This window comes from Macaca nemestrina, chromosome 18 (assembly GCF_043159975.1).
Source record: "Macaca nemestrina isolate mMacNem1 chromosome 18, mMacNem.hap1, whole genome shotgun sequence".
NCBI classification, from domain to species: Eukaryota; Metazoa; Chordata; class Mammalia; order Primates; family Cercopithecidae; genus Macaca; species Macaca nemestrina.
In genome coordinates, this window is record NC_092142.1 from 86964660 (window position 1) to 86986087 (window position 21428).

At 51.4% G+C, this 21428-nt stretch overlaps 1 protein-coding gene across 22 annotated transcripts in view; it reads left to right on the forward strand.

Annotated features, from left to right (window-relative positions):
* Window positions 1-21428, forward strand: part of BAN (BTG3 associated nuclear protein) — a 127193-nt gene that overhangs the window by 68524 nt on the left and 37241 nt on the right. For 15 of the 22 annotated variants that reach the window (XM_071085079.1, XM_071085082.1, XM_071085088.1 and 12 more), the window contains 4 exons: window positions 5417-5584; window positions 11003-11139; window positions 13211-13282; window positions 15868-15906. In XM_071085079.1, the coding sequence (XP_070941180.1) occupies window positions 5417-5584; window positions 11003-11139; window positions 13211-13282; window positions 15868-15906 (416 nt within the window). The remainder of the gene's footprint in view (window positions 1-5416; window positions 5585-11002; window positions 11140-13210; window positions 13283-15867; window positions 15907-21428) is intronic. The other 7 variants (XM_071085092.1, XM_071085091.1, XM_071085076.1 and 4 more) reach the window with 1 other exon arrangement.

Sequence of the window (21428 nt, forward strand, 5' to 3'; positions counted from 1 at the left end):
GTCAGGCCTGCGGCTGTCCTCACTCAACCCAGGCAGCTCACGAGGGAGAAGATTTTGATTTAAATTTCTCCTTATTTGTCAGCAGAAAGATTTTCTTTCTTTTTCTGGAGAAAAAAGTCTACATTTTGAAACACACAGTAGGTAATGTCTCTACCACCTTTTTGAAATGAGGTTATTGAAAGAGGGAGGTTATTGCTTTTTGGGGTGTTGGCTTTCTTAGGGTTCCCACGGTTTGGTGGACCCCCCCAAATTTGGGCAGCTAACCAAATTTGTGTTTTATACAAAAGTAGCGTATTATTGCAACTTGGAAAACCTTGGGGCATTTTCCTAAGGAATGTGCTCTTAGGACAGCAGCGTTCGCCTCTTTTCTCTGTGAAGAGAAATCGGTTTAGTTCTTAGGATTTCTATCCATGGCTCACGTATGCCTCTGCTTGGACTGTGCATCCAAGCCGGTGACCCCGGATCGGAAGGCTTTTCTAAAAGATGCTGTCTATGGCCGTGCCACCCTGAAGACACCTGATCTCGTGTGATCTAAAGAATGCTACTGTGGGTGGCAGATCTCCACGAGACCTCCTAGCAGTTACGGAGAGACCGGATTCACTTGCACAGAGTCAAAAGTTGTACATTCAAGGTTGACTTGTCAGATGATTGTGGTTCTTTTCAGATCATTCACTCCAAGAGCAGGTGGTCCTGGCCCCGTTGTGTCTTGCAGGGTACCTCAGGTTCCTGTGGCCGCTGGAACAAAGCTCACAGTCTGGCCGGCGTGGAACACTGAGCAGGTCTGGAGGCCAGATGCCTGGGATGAAGGTGTGGGCAGGGCCACGCTGCCTCTGAAGGCCCTTTCCCTCTCCCAGCTTCTGGTGGTGGCCATATCCCTCCGATCTCTGCCCGCGTCCCCCACGGCTGTCTTCCCCGTGTCTCCCTCTGTGTCCCTTTCCTTACGAGGACAGTCACTGGATTTGGAGCCCCCTCTCCTGCAGGATGACCTCCTTGCAACCTAAGGAATCACATCTGCAGAGACCCTAGTTCCCCTTCAGGTCACATTCCGGAACCTGGGCCAGGACATGAGTTTTGTGGGGACACGGGTGGTCAAGTGCTGTCTCTTCTCCAGGTTCTCTGTGAGGTGAAATGGTGAGGCTGCCCTGTATGTGTCTTTAAGGGCAGAATGTGGACTCCACGCAGGGGTGGGTGTTTGTCGTGGGACATTGAGCACCTCGTGGTGACTGAGAGCTGGGAGGAAGGTGTGGTCAGTGTGGGCTGCAGGCAGAAAAGTGAGCGGAGCCGCCGCCTCAGCAGCAGCTGACCCACGTGCTGTGACCTGGAGGTGGTCCTGCAGGTGGCTGTGAGGGGTTCTGTTGCTAACATACTGAGGACAGGTGTCACTCCATCGTTTTTTCTCATAAAGGAGTGAGTCAGCAGGCTTGGAGAAGGCGGTCAGCGTGGCCTGGAGGCTGGACATGTGAGGTGCGTGGGGTGTGGGCTGCGTGTGCTTCCCCCGGGAGGGAGCGTGTCAGCTGGCTTCCATCGGGCAGAGGCTTCGAGACGCCCTTTGTTTTTCTAGGCAGCGCTATCACGTCGAGTCTGTAATTTCAAGAAATCAATTGTTGGCACTCAGTTTTGTGCTGCCTTCCCTTGCACTTGAGATTGCACTAGCAGGGGTGGTGCTCTTCATTCCTTTGTGACTGATAAAGCCCCGTGCCACCCACCAAGGCGCAAGATTACAAGCCCTCCTGGCTGTCTCATCTCGCTTCCCACAGTGCCGCTCATGGCCCCACAGATGGAAGGCTGGGAATCGGTTTATGATTTGAACCACCAGAGTCAGTAACGGGGATTCTGGAAAGTGGGAAGGCAGCTAATGGTGTAATGGGGACTCTTCAGCTCTTTGGGAACTGCAGGACAGCTCATCAGGAAAATAGAGGTGTGGGCAGTGGCAGGGATGCTGCCTGGCTGAGCCTGGAAGGCAAGCCTGTCCCGGCCTCGAGGGGCCTCGATGGGCGTGGTGTGGGGATATGCTGGGAAAGCAGGGACTGAGGCCGGACGGGGTGTTCTACTCCCGGGTGATGCCGCGCTGTGGGGATCCCATGAGCCGCAGCAGCTGGATGCCGAGCACTTCTGTTCTTCTTGTGTCCTGGGCACTGCTGCGGCGGAGACTTCCACCTCGATCGAAGTCCGACTAGGCCTCCTGGCAGCAGGGGCTGTGGGTGCCTTGGGCTGAGGGAGCTCAGGACAGCAGAGGCACGTGTGCGGGGCTGTGCGTGTTCTTCCCATCTCCTCGAGTGCCTCTCGTGGGTTCTCAGGATCCAGTGAGGGCCGCTGCCTCTCCACCTGGGTAGGCCCAGGAAGCTTGCACTTTAAGGCCAGTGCTCAGTCCTAACTAGTAATTGGACTTGGACACATCACTTCTCCTTTTTCTGGCTTTTGCCTCAAAACCAAAGTGAAAGTAGTGACATTCCTACTTTATGAGGCTTTTAGAAAAAATGTCCATCAAATAACATGAGATCAAATGCTTTAAGTGGAAAATGACAGTTAAATTCAAGGTGATCTTTTGATCCCATCATGATAGGATTTTTCCCGCTCCCTCTGTTAAGTGCAGCTACTCAGTGCTGTCACAAAAGGTAAAGGAATCTGAGCCCCTCACAGACCCTCAGAGCCCCGAGGGCTGCCCAGAAGCGAGCGCTTGCCCCAGCTGGTCCAGTAGCGTCTTCGGGCGATGCCTGCACCCATCTGTGCATCTTCAGATCCTCCCGCTCCTCACCTACCGCGCTCTGCAGGCAGTGCCTGGGCGGCTGGTCTGTTCTCTGGATCTCCTTGGTGGCCAGCAGGGGGCATTTGCCCAGGCTGGGGCCTGGAGTGCAGATCAGAAGGAATTAGGTAATTTGATGTCTGAGGACAATGGAAACTCGGTGGCGGGTAACTAGATGAATATGTATTTTTTTATTTAAAAGGTATGAGTAAGGGTTTGAACTGGCAACTCTATTTTTACAAAGTTGAATTTAAATGTTAATGTTTTTACTCATTTCTCTTACCCGTACACCTGGGTGTTTTAGGTATATTTTCTTTCCTGTTACTAACCTGTTTTTAAATTTCGTATGGACTCATTAATCCTTTGAGGTATATGGAAGTTTTCTCCTGGAGTGTGAAGGTGGGAGGGTAACAGGAGGGCGGTTCTGAGGATGTTTCTTTTTATCGACTCGTGCTCCAAAGTCATTGTCCTGCTGGTGGGATGGCTGTTTCTTTTCTTGTCTCCTGGTGGCAGCAGCTGGGCTGCTTTGTATCTAAAGTCAGTAGTTGGGCTCTCCTGAAACTGTTGAAGTGGAGTTTGAAAGCTGGGTTTTACGGTAACTGTGGTGCAACCTCTGGCAGTAGCTGGGCTCTCCTGTAAGGATTTCATTGTGATTTTAATGGTTGGGTTCTCCCATGACCACAGCCAGTGGCTGGCTTCCTCTGTGAGTCACTAAGGCTGCTCAGCCTAGGGCTTCCTGAGGCGTCTCCGTCACCCAGCCAAGATTTGAGCGTGACTCTGATTATTTTAGAGATGACCCGAAAATTGGAAGCCAAAGAGCTGCTGCTTCACGTATGATTTCTTTTATGCGTGAGGATAAAAACGTGCTGCCAAAATGACTTCAGGTTATTCTTCCCTCTGATCCTGCAAATCCCACCCTCCTGGCTGGTTTCTTTTTGTCTATAGCACAGACAGGTTGGTTGTCGTTATACAGAGAGTCAAACGTGTCTCAAGTATCTACTGATAAAAAAGTCAAGAGGCGTGTTTCCAAAACCCGAGGGACTTTTGATACCTAATAGAGTACTTAAAAAAACCCAAACACTTCTTCCTCTGTTTCGATTGTTTCTACCATTTTAGTCTCAATGGGAACAGATTTTTAGGGTTTGGGCAGTAGAGTCCAGACTTGAGGCTCTTGGTAGTTGAAACAGGACACTTTTCAGCTTCATCTTATTACTACAATTCTGGATTCCATCCGTGTATTTTCCTGTAAATTAGTGAAGTTGCATGAGCCAGCTAGAGAGGCCAATGTGTTGAAGAGCCCTTCCCATGATTCCCACATTCGTCATCGCTACAGGGAAAGGGTCCTGTGGCCTAGTGGGAAGTGACTGGGCGTGCAGCGGGGTGCTGGCTCCATCCTGTCACCTGCTCCACTGTGGCCTTTGGATCCTCAGTTTTCTCCTTGTTGAATACAGGGCACCTCTGGATGCTACTCAGGGCATGCTGAGAGCTCTCTGTAGTGCAGGTTGTAGAGAACTGGGGGTCCCAGGACAGTTCTCTGCTGTGTGCACGGTGAGCCCCGGGAAGACGATGCACCTGGCTTTGGCTCCACAGTGAGAGTAGGTTGTGCCCACTCGGCTTGTGGTGTAGGGACTCCAGGGATGAGGACACAGGCCCTGCCCGTGAGGAGGTTGTGCTCTGGTTGAGAAGGCATGATAGAGAGGTGTCGGGAATGACGTAAACAAGCCCCAGTCTTGAGCAGCCATGGGAGGGTGTCTTACGGTCTGTTGTAATCACTGTTTACACGGGAGCAGCCACCGCGCGCGAGAACGTTCTAGGTGCCTGACCCGCATGGGTGGACACAACAAAGGCCCCTGTGTTTATGAGGGGGACAGAGTAACAATACGTACGTGAATTCTCCAAACTGTGTTTGTGAGGGGAACAGAGTAATAATACCAAACTGTTTGTGAGGGGGGCAGAGTAACAGTACACATGTGAATTCTCCAAACTGTGTTTGTGAGGGGAACAGAGTAACAGTACACACGTGAATTCTCAACTGTGTTTGTGAGGGGAACAGTGTAAACTACATACATGAATTCTCCAAACACTGGAAGGTAGTCAGTGCTCTGACAAAACAAGTGGGAGGAGGGTGGGAGCCCAGGAGGGCAGGAGGGTGGGAGGGCTGGGTGGTTATCCAGAGGGATGGTAGAGCCAAGACATGAAGGAAGGGAGGGCGGTGGCCAAGCAGGCGTGAGTAAGCAGAGGACCGACAAATTCTAGTTCAATTATTGAGGTCCCTGATCTCATCCTCTGGGCATGCAGGACCTTAGGTGCTGCTGTGAGTTCAGGGCAGAGGAAAGTTGGAGCGTGGACGGTCTGGGAATCTTGTGAGAGCCCCAAGTGTGCAGCTGGTGTGGGCAGACCAAGTCAGAGGGATCGAGAAGTTAAACAAGTGGAAAGAGCATGTCATGACCCCTTAGGGATCATTTGTATCTTACGGGGAGCCCCGCCTGTGGGCCAGCTGAGTACCTTCTGTGCAGCAGGCCTTTCTGGACCCTTGCAGGAAGATGGGGCCAGCCTGGCCGGCTGGGGTGCCTGGGTGAGGCCTCTTCAGCGGGCCCCGGCTCTGCAGCCAGGCAGCTCCTGATGGCCATCCTGAGCAGGCCTCACCGCTTTTCCTTGGATATGTCCTTCCAGGTCACCTTTTCTATAAATTTGGCATCACGGAATCCGACTGGTACCGAATCAAGCAGAGCATTGACTCCAAGTGTCGCACGGCGTGGCGGCGCAAACAGCGGGGCCAGAGCCTGGCGGTCAAGAGCTTCTCGCGGAGAACGCCGAACTCATCTTCCTACTGCCCCTCAGGTAGGCCTCGTGCCACAGGAGAGGCCGCCCTTGCCTGCTTAGGGCAGCTGGCCTGGTGGCATTTTTAGGGGCAGCCGGAGTGTGGGCGGAGGCTCTAGCAGTTGCCAGGAGCTGAGGCCAGAGGCTTGTGTGGTGCACACGGAGCAGTGGAGCCGCAGGACCTGTGCCTGGCCCTGTGCGCCCTTCACACAGACAGCCTCAGGCCTGCTCCAGGCTCCTCACACAGGGCCTGTTGGACCTCCTGGAAGTCTTTTGGATGGGGGCAAGGAGGCCGAGGCCTTTGCATGTGGCTGCCGGCCATTGTATTCTCATGATTTGCCTGGTGACTCCGGGTGAGGGGTGGGGTGGATTCTGAATTGTGCTTTATTTTTACTTTGAGTTCATGGCTTAGTTGGATTTATCCACAAGATAATGGAAGCAGTTCTCTTGCAGTTGTCTCTCAGGCATTGCTGGGGGGATTGTTTCTCCTTGGGAGAATTTTCACTAGGAATGACAATGTGACTTGATATTGCCTTTCACCCAAGACATCTCAAAATATTTTAATAAGTATTTGAATGAAAACTATTCTTTTAAAGCTCCCCACGGTAGCTGCATTGGCAGCGGCTCTTGGAACTTGAGCTCTGATTGGGGCTGGGGTCAGGATGCGAGGGCAGCTGTGGGCAGGGCCAGCTCTCCTGTTCAGTGGAATCTTTGTCGGCCAGAACCCTTTGTTCTGGAAGGTCCTGCAAGTTACAGACCAGATGACCTGGAGTTCTCCCGGGGTCTCTTTCTGAACTGGACTTCAGGAAGTGGTTTTCCCGGGCTGTTTTGGTAGTTATCAGATACTCAGCCTCAGCTGCTGCCCAGGGGCTCCAGGATGGGAGGTGGCTGGCTGCAGTGGGCCACACAAGTTGTGTCCCTAAAGCAGCGCTTTCTTGAGTGACCTGTGTTGAAGAAGCTCTTCTAGGCCTTTCTACTACAATGAGGAATTCTGCCTTGGGACTTTAGAAAGGTAGCAGTCCTAGGGGATGGGTTAACGGCATTCAATGAAATACCATGTAGCAGCGTAACCTGTGGCTGTTGAAATGGGGCTGGAGGAATATTGCTCATGACTTGAATTCTGCTCTTGAATATTCATAGCTAGGCAGAGAGTGGGTGTGAGAACTAGACTTATGGTATGAGACCATTTTTTATTGCAAATATATAGGTGTATGTGGAAGGTGATTAAACATTTATGTGTAATCATTTTTATAGTGCCTGTCTCTAGGTAGTAGGATAATTTTTATTTGTCTCTTTGTCTTTCATTGTAGTTTCTCAGTTAATTCCAACAAGCACTGCGTTTGTTTTATAGTTTTTAAAAATGTTGTTTAAAAGTCAGAGGGGCCGGGTGTGGTGGCTTATGCCTGTAGTCCCAGCACTTTGGGAGGCTGAGGTGAACTGATCACCTGAGGTCAGCAGTTCGAGACCAGCCTGGACAACATTGTGAAACCCCATCTCTACTAAAAATACAAAAATTAGCCGGGTGTGGTGGTGCATGCCTGTAATCTCAGCTACTTGGGAGGCTAAGGCAGGAAAATCACTTGAACCCAGGAGGCAAAGGTTGCAGTGAGCTGAGATTGTACCACTGCACTCCAGCCTGGGTGACAGAGCGAGACGCCATCTCAAAAAAAAAAAACCAAAAAAACAAAAAAGAGCCAGGTGCAGTGGCTCACGCCTGTAATCCCAACACTTTGGGAGGCTGAGGCGGGCGGATCACGAGGTCAGGAGATCAAGACCATCCTGGCTAACATGGTGAAACCCCCGTCTCTACTAATAATACAAAAAAATTAGCCGGGCTTGGTGGCAGGCGCCTGTAGTCCCGGCTACTCAGAAGGCTGAGGCAGGAGAATGGCGTGTACCCGGGAGGCCGAGCTTGCAGTGAGCTGAGATCACGCCACTGGACTCTAGCCTGGGCTATAGAGCAAGACTCCGTCTCAAAAAAAAATAAAAAAAGAAAAAGAAAAATGTCAAGGAGAGGAGATTTCTGACTTTAGTCAGGCATAGTAGCAGGAACCAGATTGAATTCTCTTGCCATCGAAATCTGGAGAAAAATCTGTGAATCGGCTGTCCTAAGACATTAGACAAGCAGCAGCACAGGACAGTGATCCTGAGAGAGGGAATGCGAGAGGAGGGAGGGGGGATGCCAGGCAGAGCACAGCTGCATCACCACGTGGAGGAGGTGGGTTGGAGTTGAGAGAGGCTGAGGCAGCTAAAAGTGCAGTCAAGTTCTTAAGAGCAGAGGGTTACACGGGGGCCTCCTTGGGTGTTTGGGGGATTCCAAGGCAGGCATGAGCTGAATGGTTCCTAAGCTCACACCAGGCTAGGTGGCGATTGGATTCGCAGCAGCCAGAGTGGAGAATGCTCAGTGATCAGTCACTGCACTAGCAGGCCACGCCCACCGGCGGCTAACCTATCCCAGAGTAAAGGCGGAGCTTAAAACCGCCATCACTGCACTAGCAGGCCACGCCCACCGGCGGCTAACCTATCCCAGAGTAAAGGCGGAGCTTAAAACAGCCTGAGAAAGATCACACTGAACCACAAGTAACAACAATTTTAAAAGAAAGACAACAAAACCTAGACATCCAACAAAGTAAAATTCACCATCTCCAGTATCCAGTCAAAAGTACCAGGAAGCAGGAAATTGTGACCTGTGATCAGAAAATCAGAAGATAGGAAGGGACCCTGTCTGGAATTAACTGACCGGGACATTGAAATTTATTAAATATAGGAAGGGACCCTAGCTGGGATTAACTGACCGGGACATTGAAATTTATTAAAATTACATTCAAGAATTTAAAGGAAAAAAGGAACATAGCAAGGAGAGAAATAGAAGACATCAGAAAGAACCGTAAGGAACTCCTAGACTTGAAAAGCTAGGAGAGTGGTTTCCAGGCTTGCCTGCCATGTGTTTCGGGTACGTGCACTTGGTAAGGTTAGCGGTCTGTTTCATCCAATGGGGAATCAAAACCCAAGTTAAATTACTTGCCAGGACCTTAGTAAGCAAGAAGCGGTTGTTATATAACCTGACGACTGCCAGATATGTTGGCCTGCGTCATTAGGATACTAAAATCTTGAAAGGGTAAATGTAATGAGCTGAAATTTCATAGCTGAAAATGTAGACTCAAAGCATTTGCACAGGAGTAGACGGTGGTGGAGCAGCGTGTGAAGCAGAGTGTTTTCCTGGCTGCTCCGGTGTGCAGGACCTTCCTCGGAGCCCGTGCGGTTGGAAGGTGCACTCTGGAGCACACCCATTCTTACCTTGTCTGCCCTGTGGCCCCGGTGGGGCGTTTTGGAGCCGCTGGGAGGAGCGCTCCAGGGACTGTCAAGGTGGCAGTGGGCTGGAAACCGTTGTCTTTGCGGAAACAGTTAGAAATTGAGATTTCACAAGGTTTGATAACGGTTAGATGCCTGGAGAAGCAGCGCATCAGTGAAGAATTAGGCTGGTTTTGTAGGTGCCGAGAGGGTCAGTGGAGGAGCAGTAGGTCCGCGGAGGTGGGCTTCAGCCCAACTGGGATTTCGTCATTTTCTTCCTGGGGTCCACAAGGCTTGCTGGAGGACCTATGGTGCTAAGTGCTCTGTAACTGCTCAGGCAGACAGGAACGCACTGTGGAGCGTGCAGCACTGCCTGGGGGTGGTTGCTTTGGGACATCACCCACATCTGGAGGTGCTCAGGTGGAGTCAGGGTCTTTGGCTGGAGCCGAGCTCTCCACGTTCAACATGCAGGAGGACCACCTTAGTGTAGCCAGGCAATTTCTAGCATATTGCAAGTATCAACATTTATTATGTGACTGGGCACAGTAGCTCATATCTGTAATCCCAGCACTTTGGGAGGCTGAGGCAGGTGGATCGTTTGAGGACAGGAGTTTTTTTTTTTTTTTTTTTTTTTGAGACGGAGTCTTGCTCTGTCACCCAGGCTGGAGTGCAGTGGCCGGATCTCAGCTCACTGCAAGCTCCGCCTCCCGGGTTTACACCATTCTCCTGCCTCAGCCTCCCGAGTAGCTGGGACTACAGGCGCCCGCCACCGCGCCCGGCTAGTTTTTTGTATTTTTAGTAGAGACGGGGTTTCACCGTGTTAGCCAGGATGGTCTCGATCTCCTGACCTCGTGATCCGCCCGCCTCGGCCTCCCAAAGTGCTGGGATTACAGGCTTGAGCCACCGCGCCCGGCCGAGGACAGGAGTTTTAAACCAGCCTGGCCAACCTGGTGAAATCCCTTTTCTACAAAAAATACAAAAAAATTTAGCTGGGCATCGTGGTGGGTGGCTGTAATCCCAACTACTTGGAAGGCTGAGGCAAGAGAATCACTTGAACCCAGGAGGCAGAGGTTGCAGTGAGCCAAGATCACGCCACTACACTCCAGCCTAGGTGACAGAGCGAGACTGTCTCAAAAAAAAAAAAAAAAAAAAGCCAACATTTTATTGTTACTTTAAAAAATGTTTTCAGTGGAATCTATGTACTATGGCAATTTAATACCTCCCATTAGCTATTGGTAAAAAATACCCTCCCCCCCTCCCCCCCTCCTCGCTCTGTTGCCTGGAGCTAAGTGTAATGGTATGATCTTGCCTCACTGAAACCTCCGACTCCCAGGTTCAAGTGATTGTCCTTCCTCAGCTTCCCAAGTAGCTGGGACTACAGGCATGTGCCACCACACCTGGCTAATTTTTGTATTTTTAGTAGAGACAGAGTTTTACCATGTTGGGTAGGCTGGTCTTGAACTCCTGACCTCAGGTGATCTGCCTGCCTTGGCCTCACAAAGTGCTGGGATTACAGGTGTGAGCCACTGTGCCGGGCCCTTCTTACTACATTTTTATGCTTAAAAGTTTTTTTTTAATTAGTTATTATAATTCTCTGCAACAAAGCTACATGTATACATTGAAAATTAAAAAGTTTTTCTGTGCTCTTAATATTCTAAGTGTTTAAGAAAATTAAGATTGAGACATGATTACAGTGAAAATTAATACACAGTACATCAAAGCAAATGTATCTCATTTTGATTAAACACAGCAAGTAAAATTTGTCGGAAATGCACCTTTAAGTGTATGGATGAGGCTTTTGTCCTATTAGTTTAATTCCCCATGGACAAATATTGCCAGCACAGCTTTTAATGTCCACTTGAAGAACTTTATTCATTTAAAGAAGTTGGGACTGGAAGGGGTTTTGTCACAGCAACATCACTCCACTCTCAGGCGCTTCTGCGTTCCATGTTGGAAGCCTCAGTTCCTTAGACTCACTCGTAGCGATCTCTGCAGAAGAGTGGAGACGCAGCGAGTCGAGGAAAAATGAAGCATTTCCTCTTCTCTGCTGTGGGAGTCAAGAGGGAGGGACAGGGGTGCACACATGCCGCAAGAGGCAATGCCTAAGAAACTTCTCGTTCACCCCGTTCACACCTGTCGCCCCCACAGAGCCGATGATGAGCACCCCACCTCCCGCCAGTGAGCTCCCGCAGCCACAGCCGCAGCCGCAGGCCCTGCACTACGCGCTGGCCAACGCTCAGCAGGTGCAGATCCACCAGATCGGAGAAGACGGACAGGTGCAAGTAGTACGTACCCTCTCCACCTCGCACCTTGGGAAAGGGGGCTGCAGGGCGGGCCACGGCAGGGCCATGGCGGCTTCCACCGGTTCCACTGTTTCGGAAGCACAGTGATAGCTTGGGAGGAGGCACGAGGTCCCCGTTTAAAGTAGAGGTTGTCATAGCCATGCGCTCTTAACATTTCACAGGTGGGGGCGGCTGCTGCAGAGCCTGGGGATTGAAGCACATGGTGGAGCGGGCGCCCAGCTCACCTTAGTCCTGCCAGCAGTCAGGCGGGCAGTCAGCTGTGAGGGTTAGGCCGTGCGGTGGTGCCTGTCCCAGCTCATGCTCCTGGGAAGCATCAGAAATATTTCTCAGTTCAGAAGCGCAGGCGCCCTCTCACTGAGGGAAAGAGTCATTTCCTTCTAGGATCAGTGGGAAAAGCTTGAGGTCATTGTTCCCATCAGCGTTTGCCTTGGAGTTACTCAGCACACCTGGGTTGGGCGGGCACTGCCCCAGCAGTGAGTCAATGTCCTGCCTTGCCCGTGCAGAGTTCTCTGTTGGGGTTTTGTGGTCCAAGCTGTGGTCAGCCTGATGAGCTCGGGGCTGACTCCCAGGTGAAGTCCCTCTACAGACACCTCCTGGATTCTGGGGCGCAAGAGTAGGGGGTGGCTGAGAAGGAAGGAAGACTTTTCTGGAAGCTTTGCTGGGTGACTAGGAATTTTACATGTACCAGTAGACATCGCTGATGTCTTTAGTGGCACCAGCACCCTTGGGACCTCTGAAGACAGAGGTCATTGTGTGCCTACGTGTCGCCCGGGCTTTCTCCTGGAAACAAGGTCCTTCGCTGTTGAGAGTGGGGCGTGGCTCTCATCTCAGTGTGGCTTCAGCACGCTGTCTGGAAGAGGGAAGGCTTCCAGAAAATTCTGGGGCTTTTAGAGGGGGCATTACCCTTCCTCTTCCAAAGGAGATGAGACAGTTATGAATAGTGAGTCTTATTTAATAAGCTTATTAATTTGTTTGACATTCACAACGTCAGTTCCTCTCATCTTGTTAGTAAGAAGTTCTTTGAAAGAGTTCCAGAGTAGATAACTTTGCCATAAGGCTTACAAAGAACATTCTACAGGAGTTTAAGATCCATTTTGACTAAGAGATAATTTCAAATAAGATAAGGAGTATTCATTTATAGGTTTATAGGAATTATTTGTCTGCCTGTATGTATAAACATTGGATTCTTTGACTTTTTTTTTTGAATCACATTTATTAATGTTTACTCAAACTGTTTAAATAGTCATATGAGTGTTTCTTTGATTTGAAAAACGTTGCCTGCCCTGTTGTGAGTGTAGGCACGTGAATAGCTCCCCTGCTTCAGCCACAAGCTCCATGCGTAGCCTTCCAGCTTTCCCAGAGAGCTGAACGTATCATTTGGAAAGAGGTGTCATTCTGATTTTCTGTTTCCCCTCTTTTCTATGTGTCAGGCACATTTTAAAATTTACTTGTTTAGTAACATGTAAAGATGTAAATATCTTTCCTGGGACCTATTGCTCCTTTGTGAAGTACTGGAAGATGTTCTGTGTATATTACACAGTAGCCCCCCCTTACCCATGCCTCCACTTTCCCAGGTTTTAATTACCCATGGTCAACTGTGATCTGAAAATATTAGATGAGAAATTCCAGAAATAAACAATTTGTAAGTTTCAGATTGCATATTCTTCTGGGTAGTAGTATGATGAAATCTGGTCGTCCTGCTCTGTCCCATCCAGGACGTGAGTCCTTCCTTTGTCCAGCATGTCCAAGCTGTGTGGCACGTATGGGCAGGAGAAAGCATAGCATATACGGGGTTCAGCACCATCCACGGTTTCTGGTGTCCACATAGTGGGGGGAGGGGTGCTTCTTGAAACAAAACCCTCATGGATGAGGGGGACTGCTGTGAACCAAAAGCTTAATTTAAAGAGGTGACCACAGACTGTATTGCACTATTCAGGATTCAGTTATCTTTTTGAATTATAAACAGATAAGAACAAACATTCCGGAAGACGTTTCTTGTTTCCTTTGCTTTTGATTTTCTTCTGATGCTTCTTGGTGTCTTCTCTTGCTGCGGATCCCACAGGGACACCTCCACATCGCCCAGGTGCCGCAGGGGGAGCAAGTCCAGATCACGCAGGACAGCGAGGTGAGTCACCTCTTGCCGCAGCACTGTCCCTGCAGGCACGGTGCCCGCGTGCTCTCGACCTTCATCGGTGTCACAGTGCGAGGGCAGCCGGGAGCCCCAGAGGATGGGGAACGTGGGCAAGGGCTTCAGGACTCTGCTTCCAGGGTGCACGTGGCGGGCCTGCAGTCTCTGTGGCCTCACTGCCTCCCCTCCTGTCTGTTGGTCTCCACAGCTTCTGGTCTGTCTTGGTAAAGATTTCCTGGGTTGACGTTTCTGCTCCTGGCTGGAAGTGCCCTCTGAGTACCCTTCTCTCCCTGTCCGGCCCTGTCCTTCCTGCCAGGGGAGGCCCCCAGTGTGGCTAAGGTGTGGTCTACCCCTGCACAGGTGACCTGACATACCCCCTCACCTGCCACGTGGCCCCAGCTTCCTCGTGGCCTCTGTGGGATTAGTGCCGATTTCATGGGACGGTGGGGAATCCCATGAGGTGATGCTGCCGGTCCTGAGAGCTGGGAATAGCCCTTGGCGCACCTGCCAGGTCTGTGATTATCTCCGCTGTCTCCATTTCTGGAGCTCTGCCTGGCCATGCACTCAGAAGTGTGGGCTCAGCTGCTGTTGGGGTCTGGAATGTGAAGGCAGGAGTGACAGTCTGAGTTCTTGGAAAGCCGAGGCTGGCCGGTTGCGGTGCTCCGTGTTTGCGTGCCACAGCAGGACTGTCTCCTGGGTGGCTGGTGACTGTCCTTCGACTCTGGACTGTTTCCTACAGCACGGGCAGCAGCAGGCGCAGGGCACTAAGCAGCACACACGTGTTGTACTGAGTGACCGTGGTGCGCTCTGGGGGATGAGGAACATGGCTGTTTCTAGGTCGTGACAATAGCACCAGCATTGTGTTTGGTGCACGACAGTGTGTCGTTACAAAGATCTCAGGTTTCTCCACACACACCAGCAGCAGAGTCTAGGAAGCTCGGATGCTGAGGTCGAGGGGGACTCATGGAGATGTTAGCATGCGAGGCCTCCCGGGAGCTCGTGCTGGGTGCAGGTGCTGTTGGGGAGCGGAGGAGAGAGAAGCTCTGCCTTCGGAGATTCACGGTGGGCGCAGAGGCTCCTGCCCAAGTGCCCATGAGCAAGACTGTGGACACATGCATGCCATGGCAGGAGGAGCCCCAGGGACTCAGACGTGTCTGCTGGCGGTGGCTTTAATTTGGACACCAGCAGTTCCCAGTGGGTTATCCTGAGAGAGGAGCACATGCATAAGCATTCCGAGGGTGGAATCAGGATGAGGTGAAAGGGGAGGAACGAATTCTTGTGGGGGCCGTAAGCGACTGGGAATGAGTGGGCTCATCCACACAGCAAGATGACCAGGTCACTAAGAAACATGTGGTCAGATGGATGGATGGAAGGAAGCACCGGGGTGGGGGGCAGGTGGGGGACGGTCCCGGGAGGCCAGAGTGTCCAGGAAGGAGCAGGGCCTGGTTCTGTGTCTGTGGGTGGGTCAGGGACCATCTCTGTGGAGATGCCGGGAGATGGCACCAGTCGGCTCAGTGCGGTCAGGTGCAGGAGTCGGGGGCCTGAGCGGCTGCGAGGTGCAGGATCCCAGCAGCACCTTCCAGTGCAGGAGCTGCCTTTGAAGGGCAGGGGAAGGTTTGCTTCTCAAGGCACAGACAAGTGGGGGCTGGAGGCTGAGCTCACTGTCAGAGAGCTCAGCCAGAGTTCTTGAATACCTGGAAGTCCATGCAGTGCGTCGGAATGCTTAATTTCCTTAGAGTCATTGGAAATGAAGGAAAATTGAAACAGCAGCAAAAGAAAAAACACACATTTGCTTTTTATAGTTTATGCTAAAAAATCTTGACTACTCGAATGTAATTTTTTATTATTAGTTTTTCCTCTTTTCAGTTTTCAAAACTGAATCCATCTTGTATAGGTGATCTTTTGTTTTCATTAAGATTTGAATGCAGTAAGTTAGAAATTGCTGATAATGCTAACGATGGCTTTGTGATAAGTGACAGTATGCAGTCTCCACCGTAAATTCATACCGTGTTCATTTGAAATTATTTTGTTAAAACAGGATATCTGCAAATAAACGTTTAGCAGGGTCTAACAGTCTTAAAACAGTTCCTTTTTACAACAAATGAAAGCGAGTTTCTAGCTGGAGAGCTCTTGGTAGCTCCGTGGTTGAGTGAGCTGGTTCCTCGTGTGCGGCCCATGTCCTGGCATGGTGATGCCGCACAGCTCAGCAAAGCGTCCTCACTGGGGGCAGCTGGGCGGCACACACATGGGACCTCTCTCTGCTACTTTCTGTACTTTTTGTGAGTCAAATTCTTTCAAAATAAAAAATGAAGCCAAAATGACATTTTCATTTGGGGTCAGGGTGGGGGAATGGGTACAGTGCTTTTTGAGTTGTTTGTTCACCTTTAAGATAATAAATAGTACCTAAAAATCTAAATATTTTATTTTGGAGCTTTTGTTGCTACTAGAGGTTGAATTTTTAGAACCAGTGTTTTTCTTGTTATTCTCAAATGGCCCGTGATGTGTGTTGGCGTGTTTGCCGAGTCTACGGGTGTCTTGGCGTGTTTCTGCTCATGACCGTCTCCTCCTCTCATTCTTTGCAGGGCAACCTCCAGATCCATCACGTGGGGCAGGATGGTCAGGTGAGTGTCCCAGTGCGGGAGTTGCGCTGCTGAGGGGTGGGGCTCTCACAGGAGGGGGTGGGACGGTCAGGTGAGTGCCCTGGTCCCCATGTACATGGGGGCATTGTGCTGCCAAGGGATGGGGCTCTCATGGGAGGGGGTGGGACGGTCAGGTGAGCGACCCCAGTCCTTACACATATACACAGGCATTGCGCTGCGGAGGGGTGGGGCTCTCACAGGACGGGGTGGGACGGTCAGGTGTGTGCCCTGGTCTCCACACACACGTGGGCATTGCGCTGCCAAGGGGTGGGGCTCTCATGGGAGGGGGCGGATGGTCAGGTGAGTGCCACAGCCCCTCTGTCACATACAGGCCATTGTGCTGCCAAGGAATGGGGGCTGCCACAGGAGGAAGCGAGGGTGCGAAGGCCTCTCAGTGTGAGCCCCAGAGCAGGACTGGCTTTCCTCACCATGGCAATGCACAGGCCTGGAAGGGGGAGGATGGGGCTTGGGGGTCACATCTGCTGCTCCGTAGGATTTCGGTAGCTTTTGCATTCTGGCGGATACGTGCCTTCCCCTCCGACCCCAAACCCCACCCCGTGCAGATGGTTATTTTCTGCACACACATGTGGATGTTGGTGGTGGTCGTGTTTGAGTAGATAGCTCTGGTAGGAAAAGGTGGTTTCACTCCTGTGTATTGCCATCAAACTCACAAACTTGCTTGCTTTCTAATCCTTGACAAAAAGAGTGACCGTTTGTTGAGCACCCCGGTACAAGTTGTCTTTACAAAATGATGTGCCCTGACAGTGCGTGTCCTGGGGAGGGCATTGCTGTGCAGGACACCGTGAACTCGCTGGAGGTTTTGAGGCTGTGTGTTCCCAGGTCCTGGTGAAGACGCTTTCTATTCAGGAGACGGCTATCACCTCTGGATCATTATTGAAGAGTCTGGGTGATCTTCCCATTTCGTAAAACAGAACCTGGGAGGTTGGCGGTGAGAACCATAAACACAGAGCTCACTGCGTAGAAAGATCGTACTCAGTTTTCAAAACCACAGGGCACTGTCCTTTGAGGAACCTGCGTGCGTTCCCTTTGCCAAGGCCAGGCCCCGCGGATCTCTGACCCGACTGAGCCCAGGGCACCCCCGGAGCAAGGTGCCTCGCAGATGACAGGGACAGAAGGGCACATGCGTCCCGTGGGCTTTCCCTTGACCCCTCAGAGGCCCCTTGGGAGAAGGGCTGCAGACCCTCCAGAACTGGTTTATGTCAGTGTTTCTTAGTTGGAAAGTTTCTTCTTAAAGATCAGCATGAGGTTTTCTCAGGTAGTCCTGCAGCGTCGCTCGTCTGTAAGTATGCAATTGCTGCTTTGGAGAAGAGCCAAAGGAATGCGCAGTTTTTAAATCCACACTTGTGGCTTTGCGCTCATTCCGCTGGGGTAATGAGGCTGTGGTTGGTGCAGTGCGGGTTGGTTCTCCATGCCTTTCTCCGCCATGGTTCTCACAGTCACTGGGGCAGCAGAGGACAGGACTCCCAGCCGGTGGTCCGTCTTAGTTTTGTGCAACATAGTGGTTTATGGTTATGCTGGTAGTGGAGCTGTATCATAGCTAAAACGCTGCTGGACTTTAACTCCTAGGAAGATTTTTGTAAGGCATGTCACCTTCGATATTCCCTTGTTCCCCTCTCTGCCTCTGAACAAAATCCACTTGGAATTTTAAAGATAGAACCAGGCTCTTTACACTGTATTACTGCAGTGCTTCTGTTTATGATTGTAGATAGAATCCTGCCAACTCTGTTGTGAGGACAGAGATTCCAGCTTTTCTCAGCAGGCGTGGAGGCCCATTGACTCCAGCACAGATCTGAGTTCGGGAAGGACGCAGGGTTGATGTTGGAGGAGTTGCTGTCTGGAATCCTCTGAACAAGGCTGTGTTCTGGTGTCTGTCGTCCCTCCGTCACTGCTGCTGCCCCACATGCCTTTGCACTGCGAGCAGGGTCTCATCTGCTGCTCATTCCCTTGTCTGCCGTGGCCCCTCCAAGTCCCCACTCTAAGTGGCCTCACTGCAGAATGCGTAAAGCTGCCGTACTACCACTTTTTATGTGAAACGAATAATAATTTATAAATCACCTGGTTTTTTCCCCTTATGAACTCTCCTATGTTCTTCCCACCTCCTGATTCCTATTATCAGTTGCATTTGTGGGACCTCAAATCAAAGACGGCTTCAGGAGAGGCCAGTGCTACCACTCAGGGTGGCAGGCAGAAGCTCAGTACATGGCCCCTGCTTCTCTTTGGAAGGAAACTGGTGTATGATTTAAGGAAACCGTTGTGTTATCTGAAGCTGCCTTTTCTGGTAAATCTGTGTAGCGAACCCCTCATCTTCCATTTGTAGAAGTTCTTTCTTTTTCCATCATTTGGCCAGTTCTCATTCCTGCAGAGCTTCACCCTGCTCATGTAGGCTTCGTCCTCCGGGCTGGCCACACGTTTGGGAGACAGAAGGATGTTTCAGAAAGCACAGAGAAGCCCACTCACCTCCATGTTGTCTACTGGGCTAAGAAGCCCTGAGCCGTGTGGGGGGGTCACACAGCCCATTCGCTCTCCTCCCCGCCCCTGTGCCCACAGGAGGATAGTGCACGTGGGTCTAAGGCTCTGTCTTCTCCAGCCAGACTTGACCTCAGAAGCATCCTTCGTGTGACATTGCAGATGGCTCAGCTCCCCGTCCTGTCCCGGAGGCCCTTTCAGCTCCCCGTCCTGTCCCGGAGGCCCTTGGCCTGCCCTCGTTGTGAGCACTGGCTTGATTATGGGAGACCCTGCAGCCCACGCTCGCTCCAGAGAGCTGAGGGAAGACAAGGAACAGCACCCCAGCTGGAGTAAGAGAACACTAAGAAATGGATGCGGCTGCTTTAAGTTCCTAGATCACTGAGGATTAGCTTAGTAGTCCCATCTGATTCCCTAGTTCCAACTGTCATTTAAGAATGGTTATGTGGCAACAGACTCAGAATCTGACAGAGCAGCTAGAAATCCTCTCGGGAGGGTGGCCAGGCCTACCCTCTTCTGGCCGTTCGTTTTCCATCCTGGGGCCGGGGTCTGCGCCCTGTGTCCTGCGCCCTGCACCCCGTGCCCCACATCCTGCACCCCGCCCGCTTTCCTTGTGCTGGGCTCACACTTGTTGCTGTTTTCCTCCTGTTCCACTTCTGAGATGATCATTGCTGTTACTTCTTGCCGTTAACTGACTATTTTCTGATCAGTGGACGGCTTCTGTGAAAACAGCCTCCGTTCCCTGTTCCATGGAGGGAGGGATGTGCGCTGTGCTTGTGGATTGCTTCTGGGGTGGTGGGTTTGAGGCCGCGTCTGCAGCCAGCAGCAGCCTCCGTTCCAGGAGGGCCCTGGTGGCTGTGGTGCTGGGAAGCGCCATTGTGCTGCGTTGGTGTGACCCTGTGGCACCGGCTGCCAGGGGGCCATCCTGTTTGAGTCATGTTTTCTTCAAATTAAATATTGAGAGATTCTAGTCACATCCCACAGTTGCCATTTGCTGTCTGAATAGAAAACATGAAGAATTGCATGATTTGAAGCCATGTGGTCAGTTTCATGTCCACAGCGGCCTTGCTTTTCTTCCTTGCTGAGAGATGGAATGCCCCATCTGGTGCTGGGTTGCAGGCAGGGTGGGACCCACAGCTGTTCATTGACTCTGGGAGAGCTCTCCTGGCTGAGGCCGTCTGCTGACAGGTGCTGTGCAGGTGAGCGTGACCCTACACTAAGGAATACTGATTAGAGTCCATTTCAGGCCCTGTTGGGCACACTGAGAGTGCACAGGAACCACAGAGCCTGAGACACAGTAGGAGGGTGGGAGACACAGTAGGAGGGTGGGAAACGCAGTAGGAGGGTGGGAGACGCAGTAGTAGGATGAGAGACATAGTAGGAATCTGGAGAGCCACCTGCACCAAGGCCTCAGGACAGCAGATGGCACAGCCACAGGGAGGGTGACTGCCTGTGCAAGGCCGGAGGCCATGGGCACCCAGGTCCAGCGAGGTTGGATGGAGCCCCCAGTGCTCAGCCTCCTGTGACCAGTGTTGGGGGTAGTAGTAGCGGACGGTGCATCCCAAATGTGGGCAAGAGGTTTGGAAAGATTGGCAGAGCATCAGAGGCTTCATAAAGAGCCATTTGGGAAGATGAGGTTCAGGGGATGGTGGTGGGTGCGCAGGTATGGGGACGCACTGGCTGCATGGTGCCCGCTTCCTCCTCCCCGAGCCGTGCCCTCCGGCGCTGTGTCTCAGCCTCCCCTCCAGGAGCGCTCACTTCCTCCCAGCTGTGGGCCCCTGTGGCCTCTGCTCTGCCAGCTGCCCAGCTGTGGTGACCAGTTTCCAGTTTCCACTCCAGTCCTTTCTCTGTCTTTATTGTTCATTTTGACCTCTAGGTGCACATGCTGTCATGCCCCAGTGTTCCAGCATCGCTGGCTGGGAGAGGGAAGAGGAGGTGAAGGGATTCCTTAGAACACTGACATTGAAATTGCAGCTGAATCTTTAAAAAAAAAATTGTTTTGTGCTGGCTCACACCTGTAATCCCAGTACTTTGGGGAGGCCGAGGTGGGAGGATTACTTGAGCCTAGGAGTTTGATGCCAGGCTGGGCAACATAGTGAGACCCTGCCTCTACAGAAAAAAAAAAAAAAAAATTAGCCAGGTCTGGTGGTGTGTGCCTGTAGTCCCAAGCTACTCATGAGGCTGAGGCAGGAGGATCGCTTGAGCCCAGGAGGCCCAGGCTACAGTGAGCCGTGATTGTGCCACTGCATTCACGCCTGAGCAACAGAGCAAGACCTGTCTCAAAATAAATAAAGTGTACAATTCAATGTTTTTTTCAAAAAATTAAGATATTTAAAAAATTCTTTTGAACCACTTCAGCTGGTTTCAAAGGTTGTGTATTGTCTTCCCTCCTGAATAACAACTTTACATAAGAACGAGCATTCTGGTTACTGTGGGAGGTGCCTAACGAGAGTCTCCATCTCGGGCTTTGTAGAGCGGAGCCCCATGTGTGTGGACATGTGCTGCCCTCCTCGCCTCCCGCACACTGCCCCGTCCTCGTCATTCCTCATCGTGCACCTAATCTGCTGCCGGGGAAGCCAAACAGCCACTGCTGTGGGAGGTGAAATTAAGATGCAGTGGCTGGTTCTGGTCATGGCTCCAGGCGTGGGTGGCTCCTTCGCGTGAGCAGCGTGGAGTTGAGCCTGGGCCTTTGGCTGTTTAGATGCGTTTGTGGCTGTGTTCTGGGTGCTTCTTCGTTGAGAGTGGAGTTCTGGAGAAACTGCTCCTTCGTAAGCTGATTACACTGTGTTGATTTCTTTTGTCCCTCCCTCACTGGGGGTGCGAGGCATCCGGGCAGCATTTTCCTCTACTGGACGATCCCCGTAGTGTTGGCTTTGTTGCTCAGTGAGTGTTTGAAAGTAATCATTTGCTGCCCTGGGCATGAAGATCAAATAAGGATATCATAGTAGCAATTCGGAATGATGTAGATGGAGGTGTTATTGCCCATGTGGTTAAGGGATTGCAGAATTGGTTGGAATAGA